We start from the raw sequence: 19936 nt of genomic DNA on the forward strand, positions 1-19936 counted from the left end.
AAGTGGACAGGTGGAGTATGAATAAAGGTGAGAAATGAAGAGCCCAGTCAGGGAGAAGAGGCTGACGGGGAGGAGAGAGGATTCATAATGCTGAAAACCACTGAAACTCGCTGCATTCCCATCGCTGGTGGGGCAAGCACTGTAGAGAGGCAGCCTTTCACGTGACTGGATACACTGAATACACTCACTGAGCGTGTCTGGATGAGTAAGTGCAGCAATGACGCTGAGCTGCTTGTAGCAGCATGTACACTATAACAAGGGGCTTCGGCAGCCCTGAGGCCATCTTCCCTGGACTCCTCACAGGGCAGCACCGAGAGCCCTTTATTACTGGGCAAGATTAACTTCTCTCCTGCTGCCCTGCTGCTTGCCTGGGTGCCCTTGAACAAGTCTCTTCTTTTCTTTGGGCCTCAGTTTTCAATCTGAAAACTGAAGATGACTGGATGAGACCCTCCTTATCACCCTCCCCATTTCCATGGCTCTTGAGAACATCCTGACAACAGTTTGGGCACTAGAGCTGGAGACATTTTTTGGACTTACAAAGATCTGGAAGAGGGAGCTCTGTGTGCCCTTGCTCCAGTCAGGCGCCAGCCTGCTGGGGACAGGGCTCATATCTACATAGGGAACCTGGACTCCCCTTTCCAGCTCCAATTGTGGTTTCTCCAGCTTTCCAGGCAGTCCAGCATGGCAGACTTGCATCTGCCACCGCCCACCTTCGTCTGGTGCTTTTCTGTGCTGGAGTAATCCCCCAGCAGGTTGGACTGGAGGCAGGGCCCACGGGGTCCTAAACTCCTTTCTTCATCTCTCACCTGACCTGTTCCAATTGCGATACCCTGAAAAGATGAGGTGACGGTCACGCTATAGTGAAAGTGACCCCAGTTCAGTACTCAGTATGCTGAGTTTGGTCCCTGGCTTTGGCCATTTGCCAGAAGCAGAATCTTGGGCAAGTCACTGCCTCTCTTTCTCTCATCCTCTGTGACTTCATCTTAACAGTGAGGAAGAACCCTTATTCTACAGTGCTGCTCATAGGCAAGGATGAACACTGGACTGCAAGCCCAGAGTAGGTCACCCAGAAGGAAATGGACGTGTCTCCACCTTTCTTTCTGTGTGTCACCCAAGGGCTCCCCAGATAAGATCTAAAGCCTCAGGTGCTCCCTAACTAGGGCTTCTCTGGATCCCAAGACCTTAACATGCATAAGATGTAAGCCACAAATTAAGACCTCCCAAATTTTTATAGAATGAAAACTGTTAATATAGATGAGAGAGGAGAATGCCTTCATGTGTAAGAAAAGGGATAAGATTCAGGGACAAACAGAGGGTTTTCTTAAACAGAAATGGGGGCTGTTCATTCAGAATGGGAAGTAGACATACAGGCTCCAATGGAGAGATGCGGGTAAATGCACTTGTGTGAGGGTATAAAATTCTCTGTTCCCATAGAAAGCAAGTCATCAGTTGTGAGCGAGATGGAAGAAGCACTTGTTGGAGGTATGAAGAAAGAGGAAAAACTGTGAGATAATCATTGAGGAGGATGGAGGGACTAAGAAGATGTAATAGGATAGTTTGACAGCATTGAGGGCCCACTTGACTTTAGCACTCATGAACTGAAAGTGAGACCAGTCATCAGAGCCTTGCGTTTTTCTCAGGCCACGTCTACTACACAGGCACAAGTGTGGAGCAGGCAGGGAGCCGGATTCAACTAGATTCGAAGTTTTATCAGGGGAATAAAACCAGGTAAGATGGGGCAAAAGACTGATCATAATGACGGGCGATTAAGCTGGCTTAGGAGGGACGTGAGAACATGAAGGCGTGAGCATCAGAGCAAGACTGATAGAATCAATGAATCAGCAAGCAGTGCGTCCTGGGGAGATAGTTTGTGTTCCTCAGACAAAAGGTAGGAGAGTATCCCTGAAGAGGAGCCTCTCCACATGTCATGGGCCTCCCAAAAGTGTCTCCATGTCCTGATCCCCAGAAACTGTGATTGTTACCTTATACGGCAAAAGGAACTTTGCAAATGTGATTAAAGGTTGTCAAGTGGAGAGATTTATCCTGAATTGACCAGGTGGGCCTAATGTAAATCATATCAGTCCTCAAAAGAGAGACACAGGAAGAATCAGCCCCGAAGATACTGTGTTGACAGAAGCAGAGACTGGAGTCATGTGCTTTAAAGACGGAGGAAGAGGCCACAAGCCAAGGAATAGGAATCCTGAAAGAGGCAAGGAAACAGATCCTCCGTCTTGACGTGGGTCTTGACTTTAGCTCAGTGAAACTCATTTCAGACATCTGACCTCCAGAACTGTAAGAGAGTAAACTTGTGTTTGTTGTATGTCACTAAATGTGTGGTAACTTACTACACTAGCAATTGGAAGCTAATACATCAGGAAGGGGAAAGGTACAGAGGAGAGGTCTAGGCAACAGCTCTTTCACCCCAGGGTAAAACTGAAGAGAAAGTATTCTGGAGAGACTGAGAGGCCCTGTATCACTCAGTGAGGAGTGAAAATAATGGAGACACCACTGGGGAGAATTATGGTGCCATTTCTTTGAAGGCATTAACAACTAAAAGGGTCTCAGGAAGCAAGATTTCCATGTAAATCAATGACACACAGTACTACCATACACAGTATGACACCATTTTTGTTTAAAAAGTGTATCTGTTTGTACAATCATGTCTGTGTACATTTAGGAAAGAGTTCGAACCCCTGAGTATTACACAACTGACTGATTCCCTTCTTTCCTCAGTCTTTGTTCTGGCATGTCTCAATCCACACATCCCCAACACCTTCAATACCCCGACTAAACTCCGCTTTTTCCATTAACACATAAAACTTTTATAACACACTATACCTTTTATCAAAATCCTATACTGCTCTAGTGGGAGACCTCACTAGAATTTAACATCCACGGTGATTATTTTTGCGTAAGCGTCTTGGACAGTTCCTGGAACATAGCAGGACCTCAAATGTTTGCTAAATGAATGAACTTCAGAGGTGAGAAGGGGGATACTCATTTCAGAATGTTTTTAAAGAGAAAGAAATTGCGGGTGATATTTCCGTTCTTTTCACCCAGTAGCACTTAAGTGAAAAAGTTGGCTTAAAGCTCAACAGTCAGAAAACGAAGATCATGGCATCCGGTCCCATCACTTCATGGCAAATAGATGGGGAAACAGTGCAAACAGTGTCAGACTTTATTTTTTGGGGCTCCAAAATCACTGCAGATGGTGACTGCAGCCATGAAATTAAAAGACTCTTACTCCTTGGAAGGAAAGTTACGACCAACCTAGACAGCATATTCAAAAGCAGAGACATTACTTTGCCAACAAAGGTCCGTCTAGTCAAGGCTATGGTTTTTCCTGTGGTCATGTATGGATGTGAGAGTTGGACTGTGAAGAAGGCTGAGCACCGAAGAATTGATGCTTTTGAACTGTGGTGTTGGAGAAGACTCTTGAGAGTCCCTTGGACTGCAAGGAGATCCAACCAGTCCATTCTGAAGGAGATCAGCCCTGGGATTTCTTTGGAAGGAATGATGGTAAAGCTGAAACTCCAGTACTTTGGCCACCTCATGCGAAGAGTTGACTCATTGGAAAATACTCTGATGCTGGGAGGGATTGGGGGCAGGAGGAGAAGGGGACGACAGAGGATGAGACGGCTGGATGGCATCACTGACTCGATGGACATGAGTTTGGATAAACTCTGCGAGTTGGTGATGGACAGGGAGGCCTGGTGTGCTGCGATTCATGGGGTCGCGAAGAGTCGAACACGACTGAGAGACTGAACTGAACTGAACTGAAAATAAATACAAGAAAGAAATAAAGAAAATACCACATATGAGGATAACCTGAAGGAACTAGTTGCGAATTTCAAAGAACACTTCGCAGGGAACTGCACCACACCCTACAGCGCAGCTTCTGGCAAAGCCCCGGGAATGGCGCCGGAAGTGGGCGTGGCCCTCCCGCGGCTTTCTGGGACTCGTAGTTCCGGGCCCTAGGCGCTGGCGCGGGTCAGTATCACGAGTCCTGCGCTTCCAGGTATCAGATTCCACGTGAGAGGCGAGAAAGGCCTGGCAAGCAGCGCAGCCTGCGCAGCCGGTGGAGAGGCGTCTGGCGTTTGAGTCGTGGGAGTGTCGCCGGGTGAGGCTCTGGGCTGCGGGGGCTCGGGGAAGCCTGGCGGGTGGCCGTGGGAGGGCGCGCGTCCTGGCGGAGGTGCGATCAAGGGCCGCACGTGTGTCCGCGCGCCGCGGCCGGCGCTGCGTTCCCCAGACATAGCGGTGATCAACTGAGACCAGGCGGACCCAAGCGCTGAGCCGGCAGTGGCTCCGAGGGGCCCTCCTCTCTACTGCCTGAGCTTCGGCCTTGGCTGGCCTGGGAGCTTCGCAGTTGGCCACACCGGCCTTTTACACGCCGATGACTGGCCTCATTCGAAGGAGGTTTTCGGTGGACGTTAGGAGACCGAGAGGGGCTCCTGTGAGGGACCAACCCTCCCGTCCCCACAGTCCTGCCTTCGCTGAAAAGAGATTGCGTCAGAGACCCTGCATCCCCGATAGAGTCACTTTCAGGCGTCTCGAGCAGCTGAAATATCTCCGAGAGGCGACACATTCATCCGGAGAGCTTGCTCTAACTAGAACTTCAGGGCAATGGCTGGGGAAGTAGGCACATCTTAGAGCTGCTGGGGGCAGTGGGATTTTCTTATTTTCAGGGTTTGCGAGGGAGGCTTGGGCTATTTGATCCAGAGCCCGGTGGAGAGAGGCGAGGGAGGCGCAGCGTGCAGAGACAGCGAAAGCATCCCAGGAGAGGGTGTGTAAAGGCAACAGGACCTGATAACGTTTTTCCCCCGGCAGTCTTGCTGGACTGGCTAGTCTGTGTCCAGCAAAGTGGACCTGATTTTTACGGCTTTTTCGCTTCCCTTAACTCCACTTTTCCAGGAATCTGTCCTTCCTGAAAGGAGAAAATGACCAAGTTCCAGGTGAGTTGGGGTTTCTCTTCTCTGAGAATGGAAATATCCTTTCTTTTTTGGGAAGGACATCAGCATTAACTGAGTGTGTATCTGGTGTCAGGTCCTGTCTTGGTTCTGGTTTTTTTTTTTTTTTTTTTTTTTTTACTTTGTCGGACTTCAGCGTGAGACATATAGTGTTTATCAATGTGAGTATAGGAACATTAAGACACTAAGAGCGTATAGCTATCAAATGATGTCACTGGGGCCTGCACAATCTGCTGACTTTAAATGCTACCCCTGTTTTCACTGAACTACCCTGCCTCCTTTGATTCACTCCTCAGAGGACTGGGCTATGCTCTTTTACTGAAAGACTTAACACAGCATGTTTGGTCCAATCTCTGGAAGCATGCCTTTTCCTGCCAGACATTTCTCTGACATTGACAGTCATCCAAAGCTGTTACATATTCAATCTAGTGCTAAGTGGTCTCAGGAAAGCAAATAGAATTATAAACTGCGGTGCTTTTCTTCATGAGCATGTGATGTGTGTGGAAAAAAGTATGCACATTAACAATAATCATTTACTAAACTTGAGTTAAAGACATGAGAAAATGTGTTACATAACAGCTTACTAATTACCATGTCACTCCCAGAAATCCTTCTCAGCCAGGCTGTGCATCAGATTATCTGTGGTGTTCTTTAAAAATTAAAGGTTCCTAAGCAACATTCCCCTAGACCACCTGAAAGGAGAATTTCACTTCTTTTTTCTCTCTGATCTTTGTATAACCCAAAGATTTATTGCATTTATTGTGAAGTATTTCTCTGCATACTTGATGTGAGCATCACTAAGGTAGATAGGATGGGTTGTTCATCTTTTGAGTTCTGCTTGTTTTGTTCCCTTTATCAATGTATCTACATTTTAATTGGTACAATGAATTGTTGAATTACCATGTAGGCTTTTTTAAAAAGCTTGTCATTTGTCTGCACAAAACCACTTCTAGAAAGCTACCTCAAGACTGACAGTATCGTAGAGTGTTTGAAAAGGAAGGGATTAACCAGCCACCAGGGAAGCCCCTCTTAGCTCTCTGCCTTGGTGCCATCATCTTACAGAGGAGAGCTCTAATTCTGAGGGAGCAGAATTCTTGTGTTTTATTGCAGAGAACAGCAAAGTCAGAAGTCAACCCCATGTTTTCTAACTTCGTGCTGTTTCTTCTCTGTAACTAAACAGGTCATCACACCAGGAGTTATTTGAATAAAATATCAGGCTGGGTTTTTTTTTTTAATATTAGATGATTTTTAAAAAATTGAAGTATAGTTGATTTACAGTGTTTCAGGCATACAGGCTGGATTTTAGGGGGGCGGGGGCAGAAAAATGAACTAATTCTTAACAGCACCACCAGCAAGACCATCTTTCTGGTTGGCAAAAACCATCCTCACATCCACATCCATAGAAAGGTACCATGAGTTCTTATAAAAATCAGTTTCTTTAGAGGACAGTAAGCTGCCTCAAAGTATTGAAAGCATGATGTTTGTGTCTTGAATATAATTGAGAACTTCAGCAAAGATTGACATAAGAACCTGTGCTCTTCTTTTTTTTTCCTTCTATCTCTTCCCTAGTGATTATGCACTGTGATGAAGTTGGGGATTGCTAGAACAGTGACATTTTGAGATCTTGGCATATGTTAATAATTTTTTTAATTTAAAGAAAGGACTTCATTCCCTCAGTACTTACTGTTTTCTGTATACCAGACATTGTCCTTGATTCTGCTGAAAGGTAGGAGTCCCATTTAACCCTTCTCTTCCTCTGTGACTTTGAATGAGTCACTTTGCAGTTATGAACCTTAGTTTTCTCATCTGTAAATTGAGTGCTGAGTTGGATGATCTCGAGATTTCTCTTTTACTTGTATCATTTCATGATTTTAATTGTGAATTTATAAATAAATATTTGTCATTTAGATTTTGAGTCAGGTGTGCTGTTTGCTGAGGATTTAAAGATTAGTTGAGTGTGGTCACAGAAGCCAGGTGAAATGTAAGGGGGGAAGGACGCAGGCTGAGCTTGAAGAATTGACAGGACCCCAGTCTGTAAAGCCTTGCAGGCCAGAATGAACAGTCTGGATTTTATTCCATGTGCATGGAAAAGCCTTTGCAGAGTTTCATGCCATGCGTGGTACGTGTTTTAAAAGATCACCCTCTGCTGTGTGGAAGATTCATCATGTGTGGGAAGACAAATTTAGGAGGTTGGTGTAGGTGGAAAGTTAACGACAGCTGGGACTTGTAATGGTAATAGTGCAAGCTGGAGAGAAGTGGGTGGCTTCAGATATGCTTTAAAGTCAGAGTTGAGATGACTTGGTGATGAATAAAATGTGAGGAAGTGAGAAGAAAATCAAAAGGACTTCTGGGATTTGGGCTTGAGCAGTTTAGTAGGTTGTGCGGCACTTGGGGGACAACAGGGAAGAGCAGATACTGATGGAGATTGTGGGAGCAAGAATTCTGTTGGGGTGACTTACCCGGTGGTCCAGTGGTTAAGACTCCGAACTGCCAAAGCAGGGGGCAGAGGTTTGATCCCATGTCAGGGAAATAAGATCCCTACAGGCTATGCGGCACAGCCAAAAGATTAAAAAAAAAAAAAATTCTGTTGGGGCTTGATATGTTTTAAGTGCCTTTTAGACATCTGAGTGTAGATGGGAAGTTTGAGCCTGGAATTGAGAAGAAAGGTTAGGACTAGAGATAAATGTTTGGGAATACCTAAGGAGGGTGTTCTATGGTTGTGGGTAAATGTGCTATTTTATATTTTCTAGGAATGTTCGACTACTTAGTTTAGAAGAAGAAAGGACATATGATTTATATGACTAGGGGAAAAATTGATCTCAGAAGTATACTTTGGCTGAGAGGAAAAAGGAAGGAGTAAAGGATGATGATCTTGGTAAAATAGATGTGAGGGAGGAAGAAGAGAAGAAAAAATAGGAAGATGTTTTTAAGGTGTGCATTTTGACATAATATTTCAAAAACAGAGTGATCCAAATAGTGAAATGGCCCTAATTGTGGTTCCTGAGTTTGAAATGAGGCAAAGATCATTGGCATTAAAGAGATTAAGAAATTTGAGGTTAGCATGTTGAGTAAATTGTTCTCCTTAGTGTTAAGGCTATCAGGATGATAGTAGGAACGGGGCAAAAGGACAGCCCAGCAAGGAAATGAGAAAGGAAAGGTTCTCCATCCAAACTAGACTGAGATCAGCCTGAACTACACACTTCCTCTGTATCCTTCTCCCCTCTTCCAGTGCTCCCAACCGCACCTTCCTTCTGGGGCATTTGTTCAGATGGTTGTCAGTTGAGGAGGAATGTGCTTAATGTTTTAGGAACAGGTAGCATTCAAGGATGCCTCTGTGGACTTCACCAAGAAAGAGTGGGGTTGCTGGACTCTATTGAGAGGAAACTGCACAGAGCTGTGATGCTGGAGAACTACAGCCACTTGGTCTCAGTGGGTAAGAACATGAACTTGAACACCAATGCCCTGGAGTCTCTGTTTCTTCAGATTTAAATATCGATGGGGCCCCAGCAGCTATAGTTGAGGAATCACTTTCTTAATTTCTTTTTGGCAGAAAAGGATGTTTTTGATTATTCTAAGCAGCTAAAGAACTTTGTGTGTGTATGCTCAGTCATGTCCAGCTTTTTGTGACCCCATGGACTGTAGCTCGCCAGGCTCCTCTGTCCATGGAATTTTCCAGGCAAGAATACTGGAGTGGGTTGCCATTTCCTGCCCTAAGGGATCTTCCTGACCGAGGGGTCCAACCCATGTCTCTGGCATCTCCTGCACTGGCAGGTGAGCTCTTCATCACTGTGCCACCTGGAAGACCCTAAAGAGCTTTACTTGGTGAGAACTGGAGAATGGTAGTCTTACGTGGAGAATTGTCCAAGAAACCGTATGTGGTCCGTCCTTTATAAGCCAGTTTGAGACTGCTTTTTTTTTTTGCACAGTCACCCACACCTGTGTGTCTCAGATGTGCTCTCTCAGTTGGAGCAAGTTGAGGATTATAGTATAATGGAGAATTCTCCATGCCCATTACCTTTAGTTGCTGGTGTAGAGCCTCTAAACCTCCCCCTCGCTTTCAGAGCCTTTCAAGCTCTACTTTTACTACAGAGCATTATTCTCTGCTGCCCCATGGTCGACCTCCTTTCCAGCTAAGCCTGTTTTCCTGAGGTCTCCATGCTTCCTTGCTCTGGGGCCCTTGATTACCATGCTCTGGTTTCTTGTGAATTCTGGCTGTTAAGATTTTGTTTCAAGTAATTTACCTGTGTGAGATCTTCGACCACCCCCCATTCAATCTCCTTCTTTTCCTTTTTTTTTTTGTTAATTTTGTCTATCTTTGGCTGTGCTGGGTCTTCGTTGCTGCATGCCAGCTTTTCTCTAGTTGCAGGGAGCAGGACTACTCTTCGTTGCGGTGAGTAGGCTGCTCATTGCCGTGGCTCCTCTTGTCGTGGAGCACAGCCCCTAGAGCACGTGGGCTTCCGTAGTTGAGGCACGCGGGCTCCTGGGTTGTGGTGCATGGCTTAGTTGCTCCATGGCATGTGGGATCTTCCTGGACCAGTGATCAAACCTATATCACCAGCATTGGCAGGCAGATTGATATCCAGTGTACCAAACAGGGAGGTCCTCGATCTCCTTCTTTTCTCGGAACTTTCAATTTATATCTCACAGGCTCATACCTGATTACACATTTTTTGTATACTTTTATTTTAACGATTAGATCTGCAAGTCTGATTGATTTTCTTTGGTTCCAGCCAGGTTTCTGGAGGGAAAGCAACGTATCTAATACTCCACTGCTTTATGTACACGTGTGTGTGTGAGTCACTCAGTCGAGTCCGACTCTGCAACCCCGTGCACTATAGCTCTCCAGGCTCCTCTGCCCATGGAATTCTCCAGGCAAGAATACTGGAGTGGGTTGCCATTCCCTTCTCCAGAGTATCTTCCCAACCCAAGGATTGAACCCAGGTCTCCCACATTGCAGGCAGATTCTTTACAGTCTGAGACAGCAGGGAATCAAGATTTAAAAATTGACTGCTGTGGAGTTTAGCAGCAAAGAAATATGTCTTACAGTCTTGTAAAAGAGACATTATAGTAAATACAGCGTGTTACTGTGAATTCATTAAGTCCTGTGAAGGATGGAGAATTGTGTTCTGAGAGAATGAGGGCATGGGATGGGACAAGAGTGATAAATGTATTGTTGAGAGGTTCAAGGAAAGCCTCTGAAGTGGTGTTTAAACTGAGACCTAAAGCATTAGTGGGCATTAAACAGGTGACTGGGTAGGGGAAGAATATTCCAGGCAAGAGAATAGTTCACGAGGAGACCCAGACACCTAAAAGAAGGAGTGTGGCTAGAACACAGGAAGCGTCTGGGAAGAATAGAGTGGGGGTTGGTTCATTCGTGGCATTGACGGCATTGGTAAAAAAATGTGAATTTGTGTTGAGTTCAGTGGGAAGCCATTGGGACAATACAATGGTATGAACTTATTTACCCAGTATCACTGGGACTGCTTGATAAGAGACTGGTGTGCAGAGGCAAAAGTAAAGGTGGGGTCTCTACTTGGAATTCTGATCATTTGCTGTCACAAGCTGTCTGCAGTGAATAAACCTTGTGCAAGTAGCGCTCACAACTGTGTCAAGAAATCTGAAGAATAAAACCGCCGAGCTGGACTGCTGAGCGCGGAGATTTGTGGTTTTGAGACATAATTGTTAAAATGTCCTTCTTGAGGGGTGATACCAGTTTACATTCACAAGCAACATGTGTCAGTGGGCTTTGGGTTTTTAACCAGTGTTAACAGGTAGTTTTAGTTTTAATTTATTATATTATGATATACTGCTATTTTTTCAGTTTATCAATATTTTATATTTTGTATTGACTTCATTATTTCCCCCAACATGCCCATCATCCCGAGAGTTTATGTCAGAGTCACATCAGTGATTAATACTTACATTGCTTTGACTTCATAACTCTTGTTCCTGCAGAGTCAAATAGTATACATAGATTACAGTTCTGCTTTTTGTTTTTTCCTACAACTAATTTTTGCTTTTCAAAATATATTTATTTGAGGTTTTTCCCTTTCCATTCTGTTTCTAGAGCATTTTGGTTGATTTGGTTAATTACTGTTTTCTTTTATATATCAACAGTTGATTCAGCTTATCTATTTTACTGATTTCTTAATGCTCACTGCTATTTCTTATATGTCATCTTTTTCTTAATTTAAAAATTTTTACCACAGTACACTGCTGAATAATTGTTTCAGTAATTTTTTAAATCCTTCCTTACCTGAAAAAGTGTCTAGCCAGTCTACTGATTGACTTAGGTATGAGATAGAAGGCTACTTTTACAGTTAGTTTATTTCCTAAATTAGAAGATATTGCTCGTTTATCTTCAGGTATACAATACTGCTATTCTGTAGTTCACTGTCAATATAATTCTCATTTGTATTTGCACATAACTTGGCTTTTCTGTCTAGATGCATTTAGCATTTTCTGGGTTTTTGGGGGGTTTTTTTGAGTTTTTTTTGTTTTGTTGAAGTCCTGAGGTTTCACAATTTTTAACATTTAGTGAGCCCTGACTCCTGAATTCTAAGAAAATTTTTTCCCTGTTAATTCTTTGGTCATTTCTTTCTCTTCATTCTACCTGCACTATATTCATCAAACTCGCACAAGGTAGGCTTTCGTCATCCATCTGTCTACCTTTACTTTGCGTTCCTTGAGTGCCCCTCAGTCTTCATTTTAGGTGGATATTCGTTGAGCTATTTGACCCATCTAGATTGCAGACCTTAGAATCAGGCTGCCTGACAGTAGCTATGACACAAATTACTCGATCATTTTAACCATGGTTCTTCCAGTGCAGAGTGAGTGTCCTAATAGTTTTTCTCACGTAGGACCATGCATCTGCTGTCTGAGTGCTCCAAATGAGGACAGTAAATCTTAAATGCTGGATGGCATCCCCAACTCAATGGACATGAGTTTAAGCAAACTCTGGGAGATAGTGAAGGACAGGGAAGCCTGGCGTGCTGCGGTCCTTGGGTTGTAAAGAGACAGATACAACTCAGTGTCTGAACAACAAGTCTCAAATATTATGATTATCATTGTTTTCAACCTTTTTATTAATTTAGAAAAATTCTAATTATTCTTTATAGCAGTGTGTTTATATTTTATTATTAGGTCGTAGTTTTTTAGATGTGATATTCCCTCAGATTTCTCTGGGTTTTCATTATGAACCTTTTAAATTCTGTTACCTCTGTTTACTGTGTCATGAGTTTGCGCCTCTCTTTATTGACATGAGTTTCTACCTTTCTTGTTTGTTTCCTTATGTTTCTTGTCTCTTTTTTCAAAAGTCCTATGTTCGCAGCATGATCCTGGAGTGCACCACCCCACTGATGCTCAGCCCTTTCCTGGTGCACGTGTGTTCAGCTCTCAGGGGACACCTCTGCTGACTGGGCTTGGCATGAATCTAGTAAGAATCCAGATGGTGAGTTACGATGTAGACCCTTTTTTTGAGATTGCCTCTTAAGGCCAGTATGTTATCTGGGACATTAGAAATGCCCAACATGATATAATAAACCTATTTCCAGAACAAACCTCTCTTACTTCAGAATAGTTGATTCTGAGCTTGGAATTTTAATTTCTCGGACTTCTTCAGACGTTCTCCTACTTCTTCAGGAGCCTTTTTCTGTACGTAATTTGAGCTGTGCATTTGTTTTTTGTTTGTTTGTTTCTCCATTAGACCTCATCCATCTGCACTCTATCACAAGGAGTTCCCTAGCGATTTTATTCTAGTAATGGCAGTCTGTCTGTTTTTCCAAGACCATTGTGGATTTTCTTATTTTGGTCGTTTCAGTGTAATATAAGAATCTTCACCCTAATTGTTTTGATTAACATACATACTACAGATCTTCCTTAACTTCTAGTTGGGTTATATCCCCATAAATTCATTGTAAATGGAAAAATACTTTTAAGTCAAAAATGCCTTTAATACACCTAATCTGCTGAACATCATAAATTAGCTTAACCTGCCTTAATTATGCTCAGAACACTGACACTGGCCTAAAGTTGAGCAAAAGCACCTAACACAAAGCCTGTTGTATAATAGTGCTGAAGGCCTCGTGCAGTTCATTGAACGCTGCACTGAAAGTGAAAGACCGTGGCTGTGAGCATGCTGTTTGGAGCTGCAGCTGCGGCCATTGCCCAGCATCACGAGGGAGGTTTGTCCAGCATATTGCTAGCCCAGGAAAGGGTCAGAATTCAAAGGCATGTCACTGTCACACCACCATAAAGTCGACAGTTTGTAAGTGAAGCCGTCGTAAGTCAGGGACCATCTACAGTAAGTCTATAATCTATATTCCTAGCACAGTTCTCTCCCAGGAGCTCCAGACCCACATGTTTCACTTACTGAACAGAATATTCCACCAGCACCACAAATTTAAAAAGTGAGATTCCGAGTTTGTTTTCTGTCCCCTTCCCTACTCTAGCCTTGGAGATTAAGATCCCCTGTCTTATGAGATAGTAGCCCATACCTCGTCACTCATTCAAGGGACTTGAGGGTCATGCTTGGGGCCTGCTTTCCCTTTTGAGTTTAGTCAGTTGTCATGTGATTTAGAACAAATCTCTCCCTTTCTGTCCGTAACCATCCTCCTCATCACACTCCTGATTTGCTACAGCAGCTCTCTCTCCACCTTAAAGTCTTGCTCATTTATGATGGTATTTATAATCACAGAGTCAGTCATTTCACTCACAACTGTAATCCTTAATAGCTTTACATCTCTCGGGGGATCTCTAGCTACACACCGAGCCCTTTATTCTGGCCCTTGTCTTTCTCTCCAGGCGTAGTCTTTCCACTGTTACCTGTTTTATTTCCTTCACAAGAAACTACTTATACTTTTCCAGAACATGTCATATTTTCTCTCCACATTCCACTTTTTTTCCCCTTACATTTGCTCCTAGAAATCTTCCCCAAGGTTTGAGCCAACTGCCCTTCCTTCTGTGTCCCCATGACTAGCTGTGCATGCATCTATATAGAAGCACTTACATGGCATTACTGTTGACCTATTTGTCTTTCTTCCCAGTAGATTCTAGCTTATCAAGCAAAAGGATTTGTATTTTCTTCTTTGTATCCCAAACACTTATTAAAGTCAAGTACTTCATTTTATTTTCATTGACATTTAATTGATAAAATGGAATAAATGTTAATTGTGGGATAACAAGGATGTGGGATTCATAGCCTTCTACAACGCTAGGGTACAAATGCTTTTATTGGCAGTACTTAAAAGCAGAGACAAGATTTCTGTTTTGTGTACCCAAGGCCTCTCCCTTCCTGACATTAACCCAAAGGACATGAGTAAAGGACAAGACTGAACTTTTTGCTAGTTACCTTAGGCAGCTCTGAAATCTTGAAATTTTGTTTGTTATCACTGAATTCCCTTTGTTTCCTAGGAGACTTGAATGAAAATTTTGTGGAAAATGAAGATAAAGTACTTATGTTATCTATTACCTCTAGAGCCTTCCTGCTGGCAAATTTTGGAAGAGGTGGCTTAGTACAGTAACGAGGAGTCAGAATTAAATTGTGAATATTCACAGGGAGGTGTAAGTAACCCTGAACTGGATCTTTCTACTTGTCAGAAGTGGAGAAAAGTATCTTCTAATATTTCCAGGAACCACAAGCAGTGTGGTGACTCTTCAGAGTGATGATTTAGAAAAACATGGAGAGTGAAGACTATTCATCTTTGAAAGTCCCAATCCAGATGGCCACCCAGGACTCCTCATTCTGTAAGAAAGAGCCCCAGGATCCTCAGGAAAGCAAAAGTCTGTTTGTAACTGAAGAAAGCACTGAGAGGAAACTGACAGGGGCAAAAAGTCCTCCCATCGAGCATTGTTCAGAGAACCTTCAAGATAAACTTGTGGCTGATGTAAAAGAAGTAGTCTTGCCATTGCTCAAAGGGGAGACAGTCTGCCATACTGGCCAGTTGAAAGAATCCTTGGAGCCCTTTGACTATAACCACAAAGACGTTTGTGGTTGGAAATCTCGGGTGGCCAGTCATCATTATCAGAGAGCTCATACAGAGGAGAAGCCCTGTAGCCATCAAGACTGTGGGAAAACATGTACCGCCAGCCCAGGTGGTCACCCTGGTGAGAAAATCCGCCCTTCACAGAAAGTATTCAAATGTAGTCAGTGTGGCAGGGACTTCAGGGAGCGCTCAGATCTAGTCCTTCATCAGAGGGACCACACTGAAGAAAAGCCCTACAGATGTGATCAGTGTGGGAAGGGCTTCACAAGGAGCTCAAGTCTCCTCATCCACCGTGAAGTCCACGCAGATGAGAAGCCTTATAAGTGCGATAAGTGTGGAAAGGGCTTCACCAGGAGTTCAAGTCTGCTCATTCATCACTCAGTCCACACAGGTGAGAAGCCTTATAAATGCGACAAGTGCGGGAAGGGCTTTACTCAGAGCTCCAAACTGCACATCCACCAGCGAGTGCACACTGGCGAGAAGCCCTACGAGTGTGGGGAGTGCGGCATGAGCTTCAGTCAGCGCTCCAACCTGCACATCCACCAGCGCATCCACACAGGGGAGAGGCCCTACAAGTGTGGGGAGTGCGGAAAGGGCTTCAGTCAGAGCTCAAACCTTCACATCCACCGCTGTTCACACACAGGGGAGAAGCCTTACCAGTGCTACGACTGCGGGAAGGGCTTCAGCCAGAGCTCAGACCTCCGCATCCACCTGAGAGTCCACACTGGGGAGAAGCCCTATCACTGTGGCAAGTGTGGGAAGGGCTTCAGCCAGAGCTCCAAACTCCTCATCCACCAGAGAGTCCACACTGGAGAGAAGCCCTACGAGTGCAACAAATGTGGGAAGGGCTTCAGCCAGAGCTCCAACCTCCACATCCACCAGCGGGTCCACAGGAAAGATCCCCATTAAATGAGGTCTTCAATCACATGCTCTTACTTCAAAGACTTCAGTATTTCTAACATCACTCTTACTTTCACAGTCTCAGGATATAGTAAGAGTTATTCAGATATGTTCCCTCACTGAAAGTCATTCACTCAAGGTATTTAAGTACCAAGCACTTTGTTATGCTACACAGTGAATTGATTGTTCTTGTTGCTTAGATGGGCAGAGCGAAAACGTCTGTACTTTGTCATTCACCCAGTGTTACTAGAGCTACATATCCTACCCAGCATTTCTAAGTGCAAGAAGCTTATATTTGTCTAAGCAGAACACGTTGACTTTGTTCACACTCGCTGAGAATCTGGGACTTTGGCTTTCTCTTCAAATCGTGTGCCTTGTGTTTTTCATATTTCCTTCCAGTCCTGAGTAGCCCTCTTTAAACTATGATTGCACAATATGTTTTAATATTTGCTATAACCCCCAAAAGTCATTTGCTTTGACAACATTGTTACTGAGCCACACTTGGGTCTTCTTGGCCAAGCAGAGTAAAGCCAATCTACTGACACTGGGTTGTAAAGGAAGTGCACCATTTATTGCAGGGCACCAAAGGAGTCCAAGAAGCTGGTGCTCATCAGACCCAAACTGATGGCTTTCAGAGAAACATAAGGTGAGGAACAGGGGACTGTGGGGTGCATGATCAGCTCATGGACATTCTTCTCATTGGTTGATGGTGAGGCAATTAAGAGTCAATATCATCAACCTTCTGTTTCTAACCCATCTGGGGTCTGCTTGCTTATGGGCAGCAAACAACTTCTTGCATCTGGTGGCAGTTTCAGTATCTGCAAAACAGCTCAAAGGACATGGCTCAGAATATTATCTATATTCTAGAGGAATTACAGGTCCTTGCTTCACTTAATGGCTAAACGATTATTGTTTGTTTTGCTTGGCTTTTCCCCTTTCTTTCTGTATTTCTTCTCTGATTAAATTTACGCTTTGGAACTTGAGGAAGGCTTGGAGAGTATGTGTTGAGACGACAAGGCTTAAAATATGCACTCTATCATACATAATTCAATTGGGGTGTGGAGCTAGGATACCTCAGAGGGTTAAGGATCATCTCCTAGAAGGTAAAACAATAAGCTTGTAAAATAGTTGAGAGAAAATTGTTTTTTAGTGAATACATAAGTAAAGCAGAAGTTAACTATACAATGGCCTAATTGCAACCCTGATTTTCTAAACAGTGATTCCCCAAGTGAGGCTTAAGAGGCTCCCTAGTCACCTATAGTTTAGCTACTCACCAGTGACTAGAATCTGTACATGAAAAAACGGTGGGGGATATAGATGCAGTATTTATTACCTTGAGGAGCTGGGGTTATAACTGGTACATCCTGATCAAAGTTAACCTGAAACAGTTAACTGGACATGGATAACAGGAAAGTGACATGTTAAATTTAGAGGAAATGTAGCTAATGTCTAATAAGAAATGGAGGACTTGCTTTCCTTCAAGAGGCAATCCCAGAATATTTGACTCCAACTCAAAGGAGCCCACATAGAATGATTAGGGTAGTGACTGAGCATCTGTGCTTTGGCATTGCATAATACCCTCACTAGTTTGGATACCATAAGATGGTATCACAACTGATGTGATTCTGCTTTGGTGAGTGCTAGAATTATGAACCCTCCCAGTTCCTCCTGGCCTCATAAGATTATATGTGAACATCTCTTCTGGATTTGACTCTTATTTGTCACATGTGTCTTCTAATTGGCTGATATATATACTCTGTTTGGGACTTAGAGCCAAATATGATCATAAGAATCCATGTGTAGTGAGTCCCGAGAGTAGATCTATGAGTCCAGAGAGCAGATCTAAAGTCCAAGTCTCAAATGATTATAAACTAGCCTGTTTTCCAAGTCTCCTTTTATACATACATTAATTTAGCAATGTTTTTAACTCTGTTTAGCTTTTATTGTTCTCTTTTAAGCATTAGCTTTCTTAAAAAATTGAAATGTGGTCAGAGCCCTTGGGAAGCATTTTGCTGATTGTGGTAAGGAAGTTTGGAGGGAAAGTCAGAAAAAGGAACTTGTGCATGAAAATGCAGGAAAAGGAGCCTTCCTGATGGCTCAGTGATAGAGAATCCACCTGCCAATGCAGGAGACATAAATTCAATCCCTGATCTGAAAATATCCCACATGGCTTGAACCAACTAAGCCTGTGCTCTAGAGCCCAGGAGCCCCAGCTACTGAGCCCACAACTGCTGAAGCCTGCATGCCCTATTGCCTGTGTTCTGCAACAAGAGAAGCCACAGCAAATGAGGAACCTTCGAACTGCAACCAAAGAGTAGCCTCTACTCACTGCAACTAGAGAAAAGCCCACACAGCAATGAAGACCCAGCACAGCCAAAAGTAAAGAAAATTATTTTAAAAAGAAAATGCAGGAAGAACAGGGCATGTCTCACATTTCATGAAGTCCTAAAGATGCCATAGATTGACAAAGAGAAAACACTTCGTTAATTTTTAAGACATCTCAACTTCAGACATGTGAAAATGAAAAAAAAAAAAAAAAACGTGTTGCAAAATGGTTCTTTTTCAGAATTCAAGGGTTGTCCTAAGATTGGTCCTTTACTGGTACCTGAACAAAGACCTTTGGAAAATCTCAATAATTGTATTTGATTGATAATTCCATCACAAATTTGGCAAAGAATCTAGGTTACAGATTAAATTCTTAAAATTCTTACCTACTCAGTAGGTGCTTTTACTTTCTATATGGATTGTTTAAGATCTTAAGTTCAAAATACTGGTGAATATATGACCACTACTTGCAGTTACACTTCTAAATTATAATCTTTTAAACCACTGACAGCCAGAGTTAGGGGATAAAAAGAAACGGGGTACTTCCCTGGTGATCCAGTGGTTAAGAATCTGCCCACCAATGCAGGGGACAGGGTTTGATCCCTGGTCTGGGAAGATTCCACATGCCGAGGGGCAGTTAAGCATGTATACCGCAACTACTGAAGTCCACTCTCAAGCCTTTGCCCCGCAACAAGAAAAGCCACCATGATGAGAAGCCCCCTCACCGCAACTAGAGAAAGACTGTGCAGCAACAGAGACCCAGCACAGCCAGAGAGAAAGAAATTTGGAAGTTCACATTCGCAGCTTCATGACCTTTCTTGCTGTACTTTCATTGGCCAAAGAGAGTCATGACTGAGTATGAAGGCAAAGTAGGTAATGAGAGCCAGGGAAAGTCCAAAGCAACATGCCTAAAGTAGTTGTGAGAGTAAAACTGGCATTGGAGTGGTACCTGAGAGTAGGTGATACTGACAAGCAGCTTCAAGACATAGAGCTGGGCAAAGCTAATACATAGGGAGTGTGCGGCAGCTGATTCCAGCCGCTACAGAAATCATTCAGGGTTTGGTCAGCTAAGCAAAAGGGTAAGGGGAAAGGACTAGAAAATTTGCTGTTGAACATCTGTCTTAACAGCATTAAAATGCTATAAATTACAAAACCACAGCAATGAAGTGAACAAGAGAAAAACCACCAGTAAACAGGAGGTCTCAATAAAAAACTGAAATATGAAAGACAACTATTGTATCAGAGCAGAAGCAGGGGCCATTTATATGGCTTACATTAAGGACAAAAAGGAACCAGTTTGGCTGCAGGCTCAGAAATACGTAATACTATGAGCATGAGACATGAAAGGGAAAGCAGTGAACTTAATGTTGTATTCGGGACAGTCCCCTCATTCCAAACACACATGTCCTCCTCCCCTAACCCATGTGCACTGTCAACCAGCAGAAGATGAGAAATTTCTTCTCTGTAGAAATCAAATGGCCCTTAGGGACAGACCTGCATTCTACTTTTGTGAGTCCAACAGAAAAACAGTTATCTTCTAGTTCCAATACATTTATAACAGAGCTTCAAAATGCATGAAATAAAAACAAAATTGAAATAGCTGTAGGCAAATTATCAATCTCAACACTTGGTAATTGATAGCACAAATGCACAGAAAGTCAGTTAGGATATACAAGATTATCGACCAACTTGACTAACATTTAGAATACTCCAACAACAGCATAATACATGTTCTTCCCAAGTGTACGTGTTATGGGCAAA

General features: G+C 43.3%; 1 protein-coding gene across 2 annotated transcripts in view; it reads left to right on the plus strand.

Moving 5' to 3' along the window:
* LOC109553892 (zinc finger protein 32) overlaps positions 1–16833 on the plus strand; it is a 28451-nt gene extending 11618 nt beyond the window's left edge. The window contains exons 1-5 of one of the 2 annotated variants that reach the window (XM_019953685.2): positions 3958–4120; positions 4912–4952; positions 8275–8400; positions 12284–12417; positions 14379–16833. In XM_019953685.2, the coding sequence (XP_019809244.2) occupies positions 14645–15859 (1215 nt within the window). In that variant the 5' untranslated portion in view covers positions 3958–4120; positions 4912–4952; positions 8275–8400; positions 12284–12417; positions 14379–14644 and the 3' untranslated portion in view covers positions 15860–16833. Of the gene's footprint in view, positions 1–3957; positions 4121–4911; positions 4953–8274; positions 8401–12283; positions 12418–14378 lie in introns of those variants that run through there. The other variant, XM_019954171.2, reaches the window with a different exon arrangement.
* Positions 16834–19936: the final 3103 nt, after the last annotated feature.

The sequence above is a fragment of the Bos indicus genome, chromosome 28 (genome assembly GCF_029378745.1).
Source record: "Bos indicus isolate NIAB-ARS_2022 breed Sahiwal x Tharparkar chromosome 28, NIAB-ARS_B.indTharparkar_mat_pri_1.0, whole genome shotgun sequence".
NCBI lineage: Eukaryota > Metazoa > Chordata > Mammalia > Artiodactyla > Bovidae > Bos > Bos indicus.